At 50.3% G+C, this 19,584-nt stretch overlaps 1 protein-coding gene across 4 annotated transcripts in view; it reads left to right on the top strand.

The window, feature by feature from the left end:
- The first annotated feature begins 3,061 nt into the window (after window positions 1-3,061).
- Window positions 3,062-19,584, top strand: part of LOC105357584 (oncostatin-M-specific receptor subunit beta) — a 29,512-nt gene continuing 12,989 nt past the window's right edge. For 2 of the 4 annotated variants that reach the window (XM_023960893.1, XM_023960892.1), the window contains exons 1-10: window positions 3,063-3,409; window positions 8,555-8,706; window positions 9,447-9,594; window positions 9,682-9,948; window positions 10,029-10,155; window positions 11,523-11,713; window positions 11,786-11,931; window positions 12,012-12,165; window positions 12,237-12,298; window positions 12,388-12,629. In XM_023960893.1, the coding sequence (XP_023816661.1) occupies window positions 3,340-3,409; window positions 8,555-8,706; window positions 9,447-9,594; window positions 9,682-9,948; window positions 10,029-10,155; window positions 11,523-11,713; window positions 11,786-11,931; window positions 12,012-12,165; window positions 12,237-12,298; window positions 12,388-12,629 (1,559 nt within the window). In that variant the 5' untranslated portion in view covers window positions 3,063-3,339. Of the gene's footprint in view, window positions 3,410-8,554; window positions 8,707-9,446; window positions 9,595-9,681; window positions 9,949-10,028; window positions 10,156-11,522; window positions 11,714-11,785; window positions 11,932-12,011; window positions 12,166-12,236; window positions 12,299-12,387; window positions 12,630-19,584 lie in introns of all 4 variants that reach the window. The other 2 variants (XM_023960894.1, XM_011492798.3) reach the window with 2 other exon arrangements.

The following is a 19,584-nucleotide window of genomic DNA, read 5'->3' as shown; positions in this document are numbered from 1 at the left end:
TGTCCCTTTCCCACACTGAGACTTAACCTCTTTTAAGGTTCTTTATTCTGGTTACTGCAGACCGCAACAAACGCCGTACAATTAATTCAGCAACTCCTGAATCTCTCCCACAGAGACGAGACGAGAGCGCTTCTCCCAACTTTATATTCCCCTGCTCCCGCTCCAGCCCTCCCATTTCCCTTATTCGGCCCATAGCTGAACCCCATTGGTCCAAACTACCCAACAACAGGCTGAGCGACAGAACTGAGAGCCAATCAGATCTCTGCTTGATGCGTTCAATGAACTCCAGAACTTTTAACGCGGCCCAACAGCCAAGTTAAACTCAGTCCACGACAATATGTTTAAAACTAAAGATACAAGTGAATGTGTGCATTTGATTTAATTTCAACATTTTTAAAGTACAATAAGTCTGTGGATTCTTTTTTAATAACATTGTTATGCTGTTGCTAATAAATGATGAGTATTTCTCGTGGTAGTTTTGCTGATGGTCTAGTCTGGTTGATACGTGGTGAGTTTCTGCTTCATGCAGGCGTTGAAACTTTAAACGTGATCGTAGGTCTGAATGTTCTGTAGATGTCAGACAGACATGGAGCCAAACACACACTCACACGCTGCAGTGAGTGACGGGAAGCGGGTTTTACGTTTTTACAATGCCTGCGCGATTCACCTGCTGCCTGTCCCCACAACACCTCAGCCCCCCCCCTCTGCTTTCATCCTCACACATCCCGTCCCCGCATCTGCGCGCTCTTTCTCAGAGACGGGAGCGCGTAGTTTTAGGCACGGCAATTCACAGGTTTCCGGGTGGTACAAACTCTGTGAATTAATAGATGACAGTAACTGATAGTGCTGGCGCAGATTTTTCTCTCCAAGCACCGCTACTACTGCGCGCCTCTGGCATCGCATCGCCCGAGAAGGACTGGTCTAATGAAAGAAAAAAAAACGTATAATTAAAGATTTGCCTACGAGCCACATGTGACCATCAAAAGAGCCATATATGGCTCGCGAGCCATAGGTTCCCGACCCCTGGTCTAATCGGACCACAGCAGCTTCTCCCAGTCCCTCTCTGAATCATGAAGGTGTTCAAACTTCAGGTGGGTCTGCACACCTGTCTTCTTAAGCAGGTAAGCTCTGCCATATGTGAAACCATAGCGGTGTAAAGCATCACCAGAATATTTTAATTGAAGAAAATAATGAAGTGAATCCTCCTTCAAGTGTCTGAAGACACTGAAGGTGATGCTGGGAAACAGACCTGACAGAAACTGTTTAACCCTTGTGCTATCTTAGATGACCCCCCCCCCCCCCCCTCCTGTACCTGTAGCATCACAGGTAGACTGATGGTCGTGTTGCTCCAACAGTTGTCATGGTAACCCCCATCTTCTCGCTGATGGTTTTGTCTGTGCAGGTCTACAATATTCTCCTTTAAACCCTTGTGCTATCCTAGGCACTTTACCATTGGGAGTTGGGTCATCTAGACCCACTAGACAGTGCTCTGAACCTTTTTTCTTCAATGATTTGTGATCTTCACTGGTGTCCATGGATTACATGAAATCTTTCCACCTTTATCCACTTTTGTCATGGTAGGGGGAACACGTCAATGGAAGGGGGGGGGGGTCATCTAAGATAACACAAGGGGTTAAATCCTCTGAAAGCTCTTAAGTCTTTCAAAGTTGGAGAGTTTGGAGTGTGATTGACGGATTCTGTGGACAGGTGTCTTCCTACAGGTGATGAGTTCACACAGGTGTCTACAGTTAGGTGACAGGTGAGTAAGGAGAGTCTAATAGGCTGATTTTCCACTGCTGAGCTCAGGAGACGGTCCAATCAGAAACCCCCCCAGCTGTTTTCCTCTGCACCCGCTGCCTGGAGGTCCAGGGAGGCGTCCTGCAGATGAAGTCAGCTGAGCCGCTGTGCTTTGATGGTGGTGGAGGTAAATGCTCGACAGATGCAAAGACTTCAAATTAAAGCTGGGTGAGACGGCAATAAGTGATGCAAACACTGAGAAGTCTTCATGTCTCCATGACGACAGAGAGGAAGAGCCGTTGAAGGAGGGGTCACCCGGCCCGTGTGACCTGAAGGTACAGAAGCCACCGGGAACACAAGGAGGCTGGTTTCCCAGCAAGCAGGAAGTTCCTCAAAAAAAGCAGCTTCCAATCCAGTTGGAGAGAGAAGCCGGTTTGTCTTTGCCGGACGACGTCAGCAGTTCTGCTGTAATATTTCATCATAAATGAATGTCGACCGAACAGAAGACCAGTCTGGAGGGTTCACTTTCTCTTTAACAGGACTTTTCCTAAAGAACAAAAAGGTTCTGTCTTTTCCACAAGAGAACCTGAACGCCTCACGGCAGACAGTCTGCTGTGCTGAGTTTTTATAGGACAACACATCCTTTTGTTATTTTCAGAGAGAATGATGGGAAATGGAGTCTAATTGCTCTCACATTCACCTTCCTGGCAGTGAGGCTCTGAGGCTGGAATGTCCCTGATTCCAGGAACTCCTGTGGTTTCCTCTCTGCCAAGTCAAACAGTAGATCTCAGCTTTATGGAAGGACAGAAAAAAACACATTTCTGATCAAAGATTCAGAATATTTCTGTGAACTCTGTTGGTTTTTAGGCTCCAGGTGTGATATTCTCTGTGAAAAGGTTCCATTCATTTAGGAGAAATTCTGAAGACAGATTGAATGGATCATTTTCTGGACTTTTTATCAAAATCCATTTAAAGCTTGTGGAAGTCAAGATCCTCTACTGCCAACGCTTTTCAGACAGAAACTGCTTAGCACAGGAAAAATCTCTCAGGAAGTGATTACAAAGCTTTGTCTGCGGGGGGGGGGGGGGGGGTGCACAGAAAAGGAACTGAGCAGCAGTGAGCAGGGCAGCACAGTGGGGTAGTGGTTGGCACTCTTCCCTCACAGTGAGAAATTTGTGGTTTGAACCCCAGCTGTGTGGATGGTTTTACTATAGGTCAAGGTGAGATGAAGGAGGAGCAGTCAGAGTCGCTGTGACTCAGGTTGTCAGCAGACATGTGTCAGTCAAACTCAATGCTTTGCTCTCTCTCTCTCTCTCTCTCAGCTCAGATGACTGAGCGTGGTGTAAATAAACGTGCAGACGCTCATGGATCCGGCTGTGACTCAGATTATGGGAAGGCAGCAGCTCCATTTCCTGCGCTGTGTTTGTCTCTGGATTTCATAATCTAGGGAGGAAAATATGCTTCTGAAGAATTCTGAGGGAGGAACCTGACACTGAAAGCTCTTCTGCTGAAAGCCCCCAGGCTTCAGAAGGCTTTTCTCCTGCTCTCTGACGCTGAAGTCAACAGCTTTTCAGGCGCTTGGGTTTTGTTCACAGAGGAATCATGAAGACCTGGAATGTGCTTCTGCTGCTGTTCTGTCTGAGCTCCGCCGCTGGACGTGGACAGGAAGCTGGTGAGCATGACGACCGTTTCCGGCTTTGCAGCTAACATCTGCACACGGGGAATGAAGTTTGTTTGGGATCTTTAGAGGGAAAGAGTTAGAAAATGGTTTATAAATCCTTCAGTTCTCTCATCACAGCAACAAGCAAACTTTATAACCATTCTGATCAAACACTGACAGAACTGGGAGAACTGATAGTCTCTCCTGTTCTAAGTCATTGGCTGCCAGTTGAGTACAGAAATGATTTTAAAGTGCTGTCCAGTTTGAGATTATTATAATTATTAATATAACAGCTGGACATGGATGAAAGCAGCCTCCCAATGAGCCCCACTTGTTACCATTTCCTCTTTTGTGGTGTCTGCCGTGCTGCAACGCCTGCCAGAGTGCTGCTTTGATGCATATTGATCTTATCCGTTTATTTCATTGGATCCTGATTGGATGTTTGTAATGTTGCTTTTTGTAAAACACTCACTTTCCTCTTGATAAACATGCAGCCCTGCTCTGTCCAGCTGGAAGAAACCGTTTATTGAGAACCTGTTAGAGCAAAGCAAAGAAGAAAACCAAGACAGAAAAAACATAATGATAGTTTTTAAGGGTGAAACGACTAATCGATGAATCAACTTATCCAAGCAGACCCATCTGTCTGAGGGAAGCTGTTAACTGAATCGACATAAACCATCATAGTATCGTTTCAAAAAGAGGTAAATCTTCGACATCAATAAAAACCCTTTAGACTGAGACGTGGGAGATCTATGTTCCTGTAAGGTAAACGACCAATCACAGCGGACAACACATGATGACATCATCAAACACGGATCAGTCCATCATTCCAGTCCAATGTGTGGACAGACTTTGAATAAAGTCATGTGACCATCCAGTGTCTAGAATGTTCTAAGAATGTTCCCTTTGGATTCTCTGGATGTGGAAAAAGAGTTCAAGTTTTGGATGAAGATGTCCTGAATCCATTCTTATTCAGTGAATCACATCGTTCTAAAGGAACCACTATTGACTAGGAATTGTACTATTAACCACAAATCATGCTATGAAACATGAATCATTACAATCGTTCTATTTGCACCAACATGCATCTCTATGGAAACAGAATGCTGTTCTTTGCTTTTATTTCAACATCCAAATGCAGAAGAAATCCTCTAACAGAATGAAATAAAACACGATGCTCCTCTCTCACCACTGTGTCCACCAACCAATCAGTGCATTTACGTTTTATTTATAGTCCCATTTATCAGGAAACATAAGCGATGACGTGTTTGCTCTAAAGGGTTTTAGTGTAGCCGAATAAAAGACCTGGATTTAGACATGAAACTAAAGACAATAGCATCAAATGAAAGATGCTTTTAATGTCTTAAAGCAGGGGGGGGCGAACAAGTTTGACACTGTGAGAGTCAAAGAGCCACACCACACACTGACCTGCCAAGACACACACACAAACACGCAATTAAAGCCGTATTATTTTCCATAACACACTCCTCTCCCTACAACAGCAAGTATTGTTCTTGTGTTTATTTCAAGGAAAGTGTCCTCCCTCAATACACACATGAATGCAGCTTAGCCAGAGTTAACACAGCAACTACACTGGAGGTCAGATACCCCCTCACCACAGACACACACTCACACACACACACACACACACTCACACACGCACACACTCTCTCTTTTCTCTTTTCTCTGCCACTCTCTGACACACAACTACTCAGTGTCGTGCAGTGAGGTTGATGGCTGGTGAGGCATTGACTCCTCTGAAGCAGATTTATGATGATAAAAACGGAATATTTCACCGTTCATCCAACAGTATTTAACTGGTAATTCTTTGTGTCTCAACATTCCTCTTTCAATGACCCTCACACCAACAAATACACAAACATCTGGACAGAACATCCTTCTGGTGTCTGAGTCATTCAGATTCACGATAAACACATTGAATACATTACATTTCAGATGTGTGTAGCATACATTTAATTTTGACCTTCATTAAAAAATGTCATAGTTTTTTTTTTATTTAAAATGTAATGAGTGACTTTTAGCATGAAAATCTAATAATAGATGAAAAGTGAAAATATTGTAACACTCAGATTGTTCATCACTGTAACGGGGACACAACAATGAGCTGCCTTCTATCTGGCTGTTAGCCAGCTGTCCTAGCCCCCCCCTCCAGTTGTTATGAACCCCCACGAATCCCCAAACAGCATGGAAGCTGATTTCAGCTCAGAGCCCCCTCACTCATGGGTTCCGGCTGGGATGGCGGACTGTTAGAATGTCAGAATTTGAAAACTGAGAGAGAACGGTTTGACTGGAAAACAGTTGTGTGTTGATTGTGTCTTTGTTTTGGAAGAAACATCTTGGTGAGTTTATCTTTTTGCTCAAATGATAAAGCAAGCTACAATGCAGCCGTCGGCCATGTGCGAGCATGACTATTCTCAGATGGACGTCGCTCCAGCATGAAAAGAAAACAACTCCCACAAAATCTAGGGAGTCAACTTCCAGATCTGATGATGCTGTTTTGGCTGCAATCGAAAGACTGACGTCCAAAATGGAGGACTTTAAGTCAGCTGCCTGAAAACTCAATAATGGTGGCCAACAGCTCCCGGCTGGTTGAGATGAACGCGGCTGAAATAAAGGAGTGCAAGACAAAGATCACAACGATTGAAAGAGAAATCTCACGGATTGTGAAGGAGAACTAAGAAATGAAGGAAAAGGTTGTTGATCTGGAAAGATACAAACGAAGATGGAACTTGAAAATCCATGGTCTGAAAGAAAAAGATGAGGAGAACATCAGAGAGACGGTGGTTGGAATCTTGTCCAAAATCGCACCGCAGTGGGGAGACGTGATGGACATGACGGTGGACACGGTTTATGGACTGGGGAGGAAGGAAGACATCGCCAGATAGATAGGCACCATGGAGATGCTTTCTGGAAGATCACCAAGAACTGCAGACCTGCAAAGACCTGGGGATCCGCTTCAAGGAGGACTTCAGTAAAGCAGACCGAGAAGCTGGAGCGGCCGTCTGGCCCAAGATGGAGCGGGCCGAGCAGAAGGGAAGAACGTCTACTACAGGGGCCATGTGGGATCCATCGACGGGACCAGAGTCACTGTGGAGGGAAATCTTTACAAGGAGGTGACATACTTATTATCCGTTATTGAGTTCATATTGTTTTATTTACATTATTTTTTTTACTCTAGTTATTCTTAGATTTAACATTTTAGTCACTTTGTTCACATAATAGAGCAAATCTAAGTTAAGTATTTTACCCATTTTATTTTTCACTTTTTACCTTTTATCAACAAAAAGTATTTTTTCTATGATGTGAAAGGTCTTAATCACTATGTTCCGCTGTATTACTAAATCATTCTAGTAACAAAAAGAGATGGTTCTGGTCACTGGTTCATTTGATAAATTTGTTATTCTGGGAAATGTACATGGATACAAATCTGCAGCACAAAACACAATCCTGTTTTCAGACTTTACAAACTCTGTTAAAGAACCAAACCAAAGATATCCTAACAGTAATCTCATCATTGGAGGTGATTTTAATATGGTGGAAGATGAAAACCTCGACAGATTTCCTTCAGCATTTCAAAACCATCATTATAATCCAGTTCTTCTTCATTTATGTAGATTTCAATGTTTCTGATGATAATCCTGATGCTCAAAGGTTCCCTTGGTGTAACCCTTGTGCTATTTTAGGCACGTTAACATTGGGAGTGGGGTCATCTAGACCCACTAGACAGAGCTCTGAACCTTTTTTCTTCAATGATTTGTGATCTTCACTGGTGTCCATGGATTACATGAAATCTTTCCACCTTTATCCACCTTTGTCATGGTAGGGAGAACACGTCAATGGAAGGGGGGGGTCATCTGGACCCCATAGGATAGCACAAGGGTTAAACCAGATGGATCTGCTAAATCTAGGTTGGAGTTTTGGTTAAAAAATGAAAATCAACAGAATTTTACATCAATAGCTAATATTTCCGCTGCACCATTAACAGACCATTGAATGATGAAGCTCATTATTCAATAGTCCTAAAAACAAAGGTTACTGGAAGTTCAGCTCTAGTCTATTAGAGGATGAAGTTTCTTCTCAGGCGATTATAAATGAAATCCTGAGGATAACTAACGACAGACGGTTCACCACTCAGAGGGACAAATGGGAGTTTTACAAATTCAAAACAAGACAGATCTCAATAACTCACAGCAAAAGATTGAGAAGAGATGGTAAACAAAAAGAAATAGAAATGATCAGAGAAATGAACTCTATTTGTTGTCAGTCTATTGAGTGAAGGTGAGAAACAGAGACCTGCATTACTGCAAACCTCACTGGATAACATGTACATCTCTGAAGCCAAAGGTGCTTTTATCAGATCCAGAGCTAAATGGGTTGAAGAGGGAGAGAAAAGTCCAGTCACTGCTGTGGACGGGAAAAAAGCCGACAAGAGAAAAATGCTGTTAACAGATTAATGGCAGGAAAAGTACAAATACGGAGGAAATGAAGAGAGAAATGTTCCAGCTTTACAGTGGGCTGTACTCTTCTTCTTATTCATCTCAGGATGCTGATCGCTTTTTTAATCCCAGTGAGGATTTGGCTCCTAAAGTGGATGAAAACTTTAAACAATGATGAGAAGCAGAATTCAGTCTGGAAGAAGCAGAAAAAGCCACGAGACGTTTAGCTGTAGATAAATCTCCAGGATCTGACCATGAACTTTTACAGACATTTTTGGGAACACTCAAAAGAGCAGTTTTTGTTGGTTGTGAAGGAAATTTTTGAGTTGAACATCCTTCCAACCACCATGGATTGGCTCAAGCACCCCCCCCAGGTGCTGCACAGGACAAAGCGGCTACCAAGTGGATGAATCACAGCTCTACGTCTCCCTGATCTAAACATAAAGCATCTTGTTGTACATCAACATTAAGTCTGTTATGCTCTACTTTCACAGTGCAGGAGGTCCAGTGTGTTTTGGGTTTCGTTACGTTTGCCTGTCTGTCATTTTTATGTGGAAAAATGTGGACAAGAACAACATTTCAATGGGCCATTCCGGTTTTCCTCATTTCTTACTGTCAAAGGAAGAAAAAAAAAACCATTGAAATGATCAAATACATGTGGATTCTTCAACGTTCTGCTTTTTCCCACATTTCCTTTCAGGAGTTTTGCGGTGTGAACCTCAGAGTCTGAATCTGACCAGCTTTGAACAGACGCTTTGGTTGAAGTGGGAAGACGGCCCATCATGCACTTCAGTGACGGACACACTCACCTATGAGCTGACAGTTCATGCTGCAGACAAGCAAGTGCATCATGTAAGGTCCTCTTAGCATCACACTGTGTGACTGGCTTTAATTAGGAATTCTTAGCTTTGTTTCCATTGAATAGGAAAATGCACAAATTGGATTTGTGACAATAAATCAGACCGATGGAAACACGAAAGTTTAGGAAAAACTCGCATTTATGGAAAAAACGTTTTTGTGATTAGAGGAGGTGGTTTTTGACATATTTGGCAAAACTGCAATGGAAACACTTTTTTCTAACTAAATGAGTCATGTGACCAACAACCGGGTGGCGATGAGCTTCTTGGTAGGAAGTGGCGGTCTTGGACGCTGCACAGCGGCGCCACCAGAGGTCCCACAGCGTCACACAGATCATCCAAAGTAGAGCGTGTCATGAGGAATTGTTGATCCTCTGGAAAAACACCAACCACCATTGTTTCTAATGGCTTCATCCGTAGCCCCTCCCACATGTAAGGAGCTCGCCGCCCCATGGCCTGAAGGAGACGCAGACGTCTCCTTTGATAGATGATGATGAGCGCTAGCGCCGTGGCGGAAATGTGAACTGATCTGCTGTCAATCAAAGTGTTGATGACATCCGTCACTGTTTCTGAATGACAGGAGTCAGTTTGTGTTTATTCACATAATTAGGATTTAAAGGAAACAGCGTTATTGGTAAATGGTGTTTTTTCAACATTTCTAGCATTTGGATCACGTTTTGTGCATTTGTGTGATGGAAACCCAGCTAATGGCGCTCTCACTCTGAACCTGTTTAGGAGGAAGCTACTCTGATGCCGGAGCAGATGGGGGGGAATCACAGCTGGACCTGGACATCTCATTTGCCCCTGGAGTGTGCCCCCCAGTCAGTCACACTGACATACTGGTATAACAACACGAGCTCGCGGGCCAAGCAAACACTCCCTGGTAGGTTTTCTCTCATCAGTCTTCGTTTCATCGTAGTCTTCATCGCGTTTTCACTTCTTCCTTCTTTCTCTTCTATTGTTTGTGTAGGAGTACAGTTTTCAAAAGTCGAGCTGTTTCCAAAGGATAAGGTGTTTAGAGTAGGCAGTGAGGCTACCTTCTGCTGCATGGTGCCTCCTGGGGACAGCTTCACCAACATGTCCATTGATGATAAAAGTGGCACTAACATGGGGATTGGCAGGATCAGCAGTCAGGTGTACGCCATGACGGTCCTCTTCAAAGACGCCCGGGGGAGTTTAATTGATGTCACATGTGAAACAAACAAAACGGACGCTGGAACCGGTACTGTAGTCGACTGTGAGTATTGTTCAGCAAAATCCTATTTTAGATTATGCTCTTTTTTAAAAGTCATGCTTTTATTTCATTCTCTGATTCAGATCCACCTGCTGACAGAGACCTTCAATGTGAAACACGCGATCTCGCATCAGCTGAGTGTCAGTGGAGTCTAGGAAGAGAAGATTACTGGTATCACCACAATCCAATGGAATACCATCTGCTGGGAAGGTATGACATCATAAGGAGGCAGAAAACCCTCAGGAACCTGTCAGGGGAGTTGGTAGTTTGATTCTCTCAGAGCTGCACACACAGGAGGACAGGTGTGACTGTCTTTAGACTCCTCATGGCAGCAGCTGCTATGGACAGAGCATCTGACTGCAGGCTGAACGTGCTCGCCACAGCCCTCTAGGACGGGGTCACCAACGCAGTGCCTGCGAGCAACCGGTCGCCCCGCGGGCAACCAGTCGCCCGCGGGGCGACCACTTAACAACTACTGCTCTAGAATATCACAGATCCCAATGGAATTGATCTAATTTTCATTGATGTTTGGAACAAATAAGAGGAGTAACGCGGTTCCGCACACACACATGTACCGCAACCTTGTTTTAACATGAAATCAAAGTGACATTTTTCCTAAGGTGTGTAAACCTGAAGCATGAAGAAAGAACAGAAAAGCCAGTTAGGCTTACATGGTGAATGATCAGACAAATCACATCTACTATTGATAAAACAAACAGTATTAGGATAAAAATGTTGCACGAAATGTGAAATTTTCATTCATTACGGTACTTTCTCTCAAAAACTTGTTCTGACAAGGAGATTTATGATTTCCTTGGTTTAAAAATGGTAGAAGTGATCTTTCGTAGCATTAATACAACTGTGTCCTCCTGACTTTAATCTTTGAGCAGAAATAAATCCATATCTCATGTTTAGAAGTGTTTTCCTGTTATTACTGTTGTGTAATTCATTGAGGAAAATAATTACTATTGACATGCGAGCAATCAATTCATAGTGCTAGAATAAGTACTGCTAATTATTATTATCAATACCTTTACTGTACAAGTCTGTGGTTTTGTTCTGTGGTAAATTTGCAGTGAGCGGGTCCTGTGTGGCCCTTCATCCCATAAAAGACTTGATAAAATAGCCTCATCCTCACAGAGGGGGGTGATCCCTGCCCTAGAATGTTGACCAATGCTAAAGACTTGAAGAGCCAAAGCAGACATGAACACCCGAGGCTGCAGTGAGCCTCAGTTTGACATTTGTCTCTTTAATGGAGAACAAGTCTCCAACGGTTCTTCTGGTTTGTGAGCCTTTTCTTTTCCATCTAGCACAGGGCGGGCCCCCCACCCTGCCTGTTTTCCATGACCAGCATGCTGCCGATTGGCTGACTCAAGTGATTCCACATCCTGATTGACTGAACACACCTGATTTACCATAGGTGGCAAGCATCAAGCAGTCCACTGAGAGCTGGAAAACAGGCAGGGTGGGGGCACTGGAGCACCCGGGTGGGCCAGCCCTGATCTAGTAGGTACAAGTTAAAGATGAAGGTACCTCCAGAACCCCATGGAGACCTGACAGACTCTCTTCACATGCAGGGAAGAGGCTTGTCTGTCCTTCAGCGACGATCAGCAGCGACAATCCCATCAGCATCAGTTCCAGCTGACCTTTAAAGGACGTTGCTCTCTAAAGTTTCAAGTGGATGTTGGTGAGACAAACTGGACCTTAACAGCACAAAACAAGCTGGGAAATGTGACGCTCCACGATCACGCCGACCTGTCTAAGAGGGGTAAAGGAACTTTAGGAGACCCATCTGCCCTGTGGACAAACACCAGCTGATTCTCTATGGCTTTACTTTCAGTGCGCATGTTGGCTCCAGAGAACGTCGCTGTTACGAATGTCAACGCCAGAAATGCCAGCTTGCAGTGGAGGTGGAGCGTGAGGAGATACTACCATCTGAACACAACATGCCAAATACACCTGACCTTTGGCAAAAGCAACACTGTAGTAAGCTGGAGGGACAAACAGACGGGACTTTCCTGAAACAGAGTTTCTAAAGCTCCGCCCTCTTTCCTGTTCCCATGCAGAGTGAAGTCTTTGGACTCGGCCTTAATCTGACATTTCTGACTGACTTGAAACCAAACGTTTTCTATCGAGTGAAGATGCGATGTGGAACGGCCCAACATTTCTGGAAATGGGGAGACTGGAGTAAAAGTGTCGGCTTCCACACAAAGACTGATGGTAAGTGGACTAGAGATGACTTTGAAATAGTTAAAGAAAATCCTTTTCATGTTCATGTGTTTGTGCCACAGTTCCAGAAGCTGTGGATGTGTGGATGCAGAGGAGCAAAAACAAGACTATGGTCGTATGGAAGGTGAGTCCCATGAACACCTTGTTGTATGGAAACCTTCACTTCCTGTCATCCTCTGAAAATGGGTTTGGATTTTGATTTTTCCTTGCTAGATTTGTCTCACTGCTGACATTTCAGATGCCATTGGCCAACCAGAGTCGAGGACAGATCCTAGACTACACAGTAGCTTTGACAAAGGCCAGTGGGAGGGGTCAACTCAACAGAACCACAGTACCTCACAGCGACCACCGTCTCATGCTCAGTCTGGACCCTGCGGAGGAATACATTGTCAGTATCATGGCGAGGAACATCAATGGAAGCTCCCCCCCAACAACCATCACTATCCCCACTCCAGGTAGGTTACCTGCAGTGGAAGTTAATACCTGGACAAACACATGGCAGAATGGAAAGCTTTCATTCTGAAGCATTAAATCAGAAAGATTGGTCTCATATTTACGTGGAACTGTCATTACAGAGACCCTCAGTCGTTTTATCATCTGCACTAAATCTCACTCTGATGTGTCACATTCTGAGACAGATTTCTTTACCTTGGTGCGTGTTATACTGCCCTCTACTGGACTAAAGTTGTTGTCAAACTACCTCAGCATTTGTATGTTGATGACTCGTCCTCCGAGCGCTGGAGACCTCCTGACTCCTCCTCTTAGGGGTTGGCGAGCTCCTGACTCCTCCTCTTAGGGACCAGCGAGCTCCTGACTCCTCCTCTTAGAGGCCAGCGAGCTCCTGACTCCTCCTCTTAGGGGCCAGCGAGCTCCTGAGTCCTCCTCTTAGGGGCCAGCGAGCTCCTGACTCCTCCTCTAAGGGCCTCTTAGAGGCCAGCGAGCTCCTGACTCCTCCTCTTAGGGGGCCGGCGATCTCCTGACTCCTCCTCTTAGGGGCCAGCAAGCTCCTGACTCTTCCTCTTAGGGGCTAGCGAGCTCCTGACTCCTCCTCTTAGGGGCCAGCGAGCTCCTGACTCCTCCTCTTAGAGGCCAGCGAGCTCCTGACTCCTCCTCTTAGGGGCCAGCGAGCTCCTGACTCCTCCTCTTAGAGGCCAGCGAGCTCCTGACTCCTCCTCTTAGAGGCCAGCGAGCCCCTGACTCCTCCTCTTAGGGGCCAGCGAGCTCCTGACTCCTCCTCTTAGAGGCCAGCGAGCTCCTGACTCCTCCTCTTAGTGGCCAGCGAGCTCCTGACTCCTCCTCTTAGAGGCCGGCGAGCTCCTGACTCCTCTTCTTGGAGGCCAGCGAGCCCCTGACTCCTCCTCTTAGGGGCCAGCGAGCTCCTGACTCCTCCTCTAAGGGCCTCTTAGAGGCCAGCGAGCTCCTGACTCCTCCTCTTAAGGGCCAGCGAGCCCCTGACTCCTCCTCTTAGGGGCCAGGGAGCTCCTGACTCCTCTTCTTAGGGGCCAGCGAGCTCCTGACTCTTCCTCTTAGGGGCCAGCGAGCTCCTGACTCCTCCTCTTATGGGCCAGCGAGCTCCTGACTCCTCTTAGGGGGCCAGCGATCTCCTGACTCCTCCTCTTAGGGGCCAGCGAGCTCCTGACTCCTCCTCTTAGGGGCCAGCGAGCTCCTGACTACTCCTCTTAGGGGCCAGCGAGCTCCTGACTCCTCCTCTTAGGGGCCAGCGAGCTCCTGACTCCTCCTCTTAGGGGCCAGCAAGCTTCTGACTCCTCCTCTTAGGCGCCAGCGAGCCCCTGACTCCTCCTCTTAAGGGCCAGCGAGCCCCTGACTCCTCCTCTTAGGGGCCAGCGAGCTCCTGACTCCTCCTCTTAGGGGCCAGCGAGCTGTTGACTCCTCCTCTTAGGGGCCAGCGAGGTCCTGACTCCTCTTAGGGGCCAGTGAGCTCCTGACTCCTCCTCTAAGAGGACAAGGAGCTCCTGACTCCTCCTCTTAGAGGCCAGCGAGCTCCTGACTCCTCTTAGAGGCCAGCGAGCTCCTGACTCCTCCTCTTAGGGGCCAGCGAGCTCCTGACTCCTCTTCTTAGGGGCCAGCGAGCTTTTGACTCCTCCTCTTAGGGGCCGGCGAGCTCCTGACTCCTCTTAGGGGGCCGGCGATCTCCTGACTCCTCTTAGGGGGCCGGCGATCTCCTGACTCCTCCTCTTAGGGGCCAGCGAGCTCTTGACTCCTCCTCTTAGAGGCCAGCGAGCTCCTGACTCCTCTTAGGGGGCCGGCGATCTCCTGACTCCTCTTATGGGGCCGGCGATCTACTGACTCCTCCTCTTAGGGGCCAGCGAGCTCCTGACTCCTCCTCTTAGAGGCCAACGAGTTCCTGACTCCTCCTCTTAGAGGCCAGCGAGCTCCTGACTCCTCTTAGGGGGCCGGCGATCTCCTGACTCCTCTTAGGGGGCCGGCGATCTCCTGACTCCTCTTAGGGGGCCGGCGATCTCCTGACTCCTCCTCTTAGGGGCCAGCGAGCTCCTGACTCCTCCTCTTAGAGGCCAGCGAGCTCCTGACTCCTCCTCTTAGGGGGCCGGCAATCTCCTGACTCCTCCTCTTAGGGGCCAGCGAGCTCCTGACTCTTCCTCTTAGGGGCTAGCGAGCTCCTGACTCCTCCTCTTAGGGGCCAGCGAGCTCCTGACTCCTCCTCTTAGAGGCCAGCGAGCTCCTGACTCCTCCTCTTAGGGGCCAGCGAGCTCCTGACTCCTCCTCTTAGAGGCCAGCGAGCTCCTGACTCCTCCTCTTAGAGGCCAGCGAGCCCCTGACTCCTCCTCTTAGGGGCCAGCGAGCTCCTGACTCCTCCTCTTAGAGGCCAGCGAGCTCCTGACTCCTCCTCTTAGTGGCCAGCGAGCTCCTGACTCCTCCTCTTAGAGGCCGGCGAGCTCCTGACTCCTCCTCTTAGAGGCCAGCGAGCCCCTGACTCCTCCTCTTAGGGGCCATCGAGCTCCTGACTCCTCCTCTAAGGGCCTCTTAGGGGCCAGCGAGCTCCTGACTCCTCCTCTTAAGGGCCAGCGAGCCCCTGACTGCTCCTCTTAGGGGCCAGGGAGCTCCTGACTCCTCTTCTTAGGGGCCAGCGAGCTCCTGACTCCTCCTCTTAGGGGCCAGCGAGCTCCTGACTCCTCCTCTTAGGGGCCGGCGAGCTCCTGACTCCTCTTAGGGGGCCAGCGATATCCTGACTCCTCCTCTTAGGGGCCAGCGAGCTCGTGACTCCTCCTCCTAGGGGCCAGCGAGCTTCTGACTACTCCTCTTAGGGGCCAGCGAGCTCCTGACTCCTCCTCTTAGGGGCCAGCGAGCTCCTGACTCCTCCTCTTAGGGGCCAGCAAGCTTCTGACTCCTCCTCTTAGGCGCCAGCGAGCCCCTGACTCCTCCTCTTAAGGGCCAGCGAGCCCCTGACTCCTCCTCTTAGGGGCCAGCGAGCTCCTGACTCCTCCTCTTAGGGGCCAGCGAGCTCTTGACTCCTCCTCTTAGGGAACAGCGAGGTCCTGACTCCTCTTAGGGGGCTAGCGATCTCCTGACTCCTCCTCTTAGGGGCCAGTGAGCTCCTGACTCCTCCTCTAAGAGGACAAGGAGCTCCTGACTCCTCCTCTTAGAGGCCAGCGAGCTCCTGACTCCTCTTAGAGGCCAGCGAGCTCGTGACTCCTCCTCTTAGGGGCTAGCGAGCTCCTGACTCCTCCTCTTAGGGGCCAGCGAGCTTTTGACTCCTCCTCTTAGGGGCCGGCGAGCTCCTGACTCCTGTTAGGGGGCCGGCGATCTCCTGACTCCTCTTAGGGGGCCAGCGATCTCCTGACTCCTCCTCTTAGGGGCCAGCGAGCTCCTGACTCCTCCTCTTAGAGGCCATCGAGCTCCTGACTCCTCTTAGGGGGCCGGCGATCTCCTGACTCCTCTTATGGGGCCGGCGATCTCCTGACTCCTCCTCTTAGGGGCCAGCGAGCTCCTGACTCCTCCTCTTAGAGGCCAGCGAGCTCTTGACTCCTCCTCTTAGAGGCCAGCGAGCTCCTGACTCCTCCTCTTAGAGGCCAGCGAGCCCCTGACTCCTCCTCTTAGGGGCCAGCGAGCTCCTGACTCCTCCTCTTAGAGGCCAGCGAGCTCCTGACTCCTCCTCTTAGTGGCCAGCGAGCTCCTGACTCCTCCTCTTAGAGGCCGGCGAGCTCCTGACTCCTCCTCTTAGAGGCCAGCGAGCCCCTGACTCCTCCTCTTAGGGGCCATCGAGCTCCTGACTCCTCCTCTAAGGGCCTCTTAGAGGCCAGCGAGCTCCTGACTCCTCCTCTTAAGGGCCAGCGAGCCCCTGACTGCTCCTCTTAGGGGCCAGGGAGCTCCTGACTCCTCTTCTTAGGGGCCAGCGAGCTCCTGACTCCTCCTCTTAGGGGCCAGCGAGCTCCTGACTCCTCCTCTTAGGGGCCGGCGAGCTCCTGACTCCTCTTAGGGGGCCAGCGATCTCCTGACTCCTCCTCTTAGGGGCCAGCGAGCTCCTGACTCCTCCTCCTAGGGGCCAGCGAGCTCCTGACTACTCCTCTTAGGGGCCAGCGAGCTCCTGACTCCTCCTCTTAGGGGCCAGCGAGCTCCTGACTCCTCCTCTTAGGGGCCAGCAAGCTTCTGACTCCTCCTCTTAGGCGCCAGCAAGCCCCTGACTCCTCCTCTTAAGGGCCAGCGAGCCCCTGACTCCTCCTCTTAGGGGCCAGCGAGCTCCTGACTCCTCCTCTTAGGGGCCAGCGAGCTCTTGACTCTTCCTCTTAGGGGCCAGCGAGGTCCTGACTCCTCTTAGGGGGCTAGCGAGCTCCTGACTCCTCCTCTTAGGGGCCAGTGAGCTCCTGACTCCTCCTCTAAGAGGACAAGGAGCTCCTGACTCCTCCTCTTAGAGGCCAGCGAGCTCCTGACTCCTCTTAGAGGCCAGCGAGCTCGTGACTCCTCCTCTTAGGGGCTAGCGAGCTCCTGACTCCTCCTCTTAGGGGCCAGCGAGCTTTTGACTCCTCTTCTTAGGGGCCGGCGAGCTCCTGACTCCTCTTAGGGGGCCGGCGATCTCCTGACTCCTCTTAGGGGGCCGGCGATCTCCTGACTCCTCCTCTTAGGGGCCAGCGAGCTCCTGACTCCTCCTCTTAGGGGCCAGCGAGCTCCTGACTCCTCCTCTTAGAGGCCATCGAGCTCCTGACTCCTCTTAGGGGGCCGGCGATCTCCTGACTCCTCCTTTTAGGGGCCAGCGAGCACCTGACTCCTCCTCTTAGAGGCCAGCGAGCTCCTGACTCCTCCTCTTAGAGGCCAGCGAGCTCCTGACTCCTCTTAGGGGGCCGGCGATCTCCTGACTCCTCTTAGGGGGCCGGCGATCTCCTGACTCCTCCTCTTAGGGGCCAGCGAGCTCCTGACTCCTCCTCTTAGAGGCCAGCGAGCTCCTGACTCCTCCTCTTAGAGGCCAGCAAGCTCCTGACTCCTCCTCTTAGGGGCAAGCGAGCTCCTGACTCCTCTTCTTAGAGGCCAGCGAGCACCTGACTCCTCCTCTCAGAGGCCAGCGAGCTCCTGACTCCTCCTCTTAGAGGCCAGCGAGCTCCTGACTCCTCCTCTTAGAGACCAGCGAGCTATTGACTCCTCCTCTTAGGGGCCAGTGAGTTCCTGACTCCTCCTCTAAGGGGCCTCTTAGAGGCCAGCAAGCTCCTGACTCCTCCTCTTAGGGGCCAGCGAGCCCCTGACTCCTCCTCTTAGGGGCCAGTGAGCTCCTGACTCCTCCTCTTAGGGGCCAGCGAGCTTTTGACTCCTCCTCTTAGGGGCCGGCGAGCTCCTGACTCCTCTTAGGGGGCCGGCGATCTCCTTACTCTTCCTCTTAGGGGCCAGCGAGCTCCTGACTCCTCCTCTTAGAGGCCAGCGAGCTCCTGACTCCTCCTCTTAGGGGCCAGCGAGCTCCTGACTCCTCCTCTTAGAGGCCAGCGAGCTCCTGACTCCTCCTCTTAGGGGCCAGCGAGCTCCTGACTCTTCCTCTTAGAGGCCAGCGAGCTCCTGACTCCTCCTCTTAGAGGCCAGCGAGCCCCTGACTCCTCCTCTTAGGGGCCGGCGAGCTCCTGACTCCTCTTAGGGGGCCGGCGATCTCCTGACTCCTCTTAGGGGGCCGGCGATCTCCTGACTCCTCCTCTTAGGGGCCAGCGAGCTCCTGACTCCTCCTCTTAGAGGCCAGCGAGCTCCTGACTCCTCTTAGGGGCAAGCGAGCTCCTGACTCCTCCTCTTAGAGGCCAGCGAGCACCTGACTCCTCCTCTCAGAGGCCAGCGAGCTCCTGACTCCTCCTCTTAGAGGCCAGCGAGCTCCTGACTCCTCCTCTTAGAGGCCAGCGAGCTCCTGACTCCTCCTCTTAGGGGCCAGCGAGCCCCTGACTCCTCCTCTTAGGGGCCAGTGAGCTCCTGACTCCTCCTCTAAGGGCCTCTTAGAGGCCAGCAAGCTCCTGACTCCTCCTCTTAGGGGCCAGCGAGCCCCTGACTCCTCCTCTTAGGGGCCAGTGAGCTCCTGACTCCTCCTCTTAGGGGCCAGCGAGCTTTTGACTCCTCCTCTTAGGGGCCGGCGAGCTCCTGACTCCTCTTAGAGGGCCGGCGATCTCCTGACTCCTCCTCTTAGGGGCCAGCGAGCTCCTGACTCCTCCTTTTAGAGGCCAGCGAGCTCCTGACTCCTCCTCTTAGGGGGCCAGCGAGCTCCTGACTCTTCCTCTTAGGGGCCAACGAGCTCCTGACTCCTCCTCTTAGAGGCCAGCGAGCTCCTGACTCCTCCTCTTAGGGGCCAGCGAGCTCCTGACTCCTCCTCTTAGGGGCCAGCGAGCTCCTGACTCCTCCTCTTAGAGGCCAGCGAGCTCCTGACTCCTCCTCTTAGAGGCCAGCGAGCCCCTGACTCCTCCTCTTAGTGGCCAGCGAGCTCCTGACTCCTCCTCTTAGGGGCCAGCGAACTCCTTACTCCTCCTCTTAGAGGCCAGCGAGCTCATGACTCCTCCTCTTAGGGGCCAGCGAGCTCCTGATTCCTCCTCTTAGAGGCCGGCGAGCTCCTGACTCCTCCTCTTAGTGGCCAGCGAGCTCCTGACTCCTCCTCTTAGAGGCCAGCGAGCACCTGACTCCTCCTCTCAGAGGCCAGCGACCTCCTGACTCCTCGTCTTAGAGGCCAGCGAGCTCCTGACTCCTCCTCTTAGGGGCCAGCGAGCCCCTGACTCCTCCTCTTAGGGGCCAGTGAGCTCCTGACTCCTCCTCTAAGGGCCTTTTAGAGGCCAGCAAGCTCCTGACTCCTCCTCTTAGGGGCCAGCGAGCCCCTGACTCTTCCTCTTAGGGGCCAGTGAGCTCCTGACTCCTCCTCTTAGGGGCCAGCGAGCTTTTGACTCCTCCTCTTAGGGGCCAGCGAGCTCCTGACTCCTCTTAGGGGGC

Source organism: Oryzias latipes, chromosome 12, assembly GCF_002234675.1.
Source record: "Oryzias latipes chromosome 12, ASM223467v1".
Taxonomy (NCBI): domain Eukaryota; kingdom Metazoa; phylum Chordata; class Actinopteri; order Beloniformes; family Adrianichthyidae; genus Oryzias; species Oryzias latipes.
Note: the sequence above shows the minus strand (reverse complement) of the source record. Positions and strands in the feature narration are given on the sequence as shown.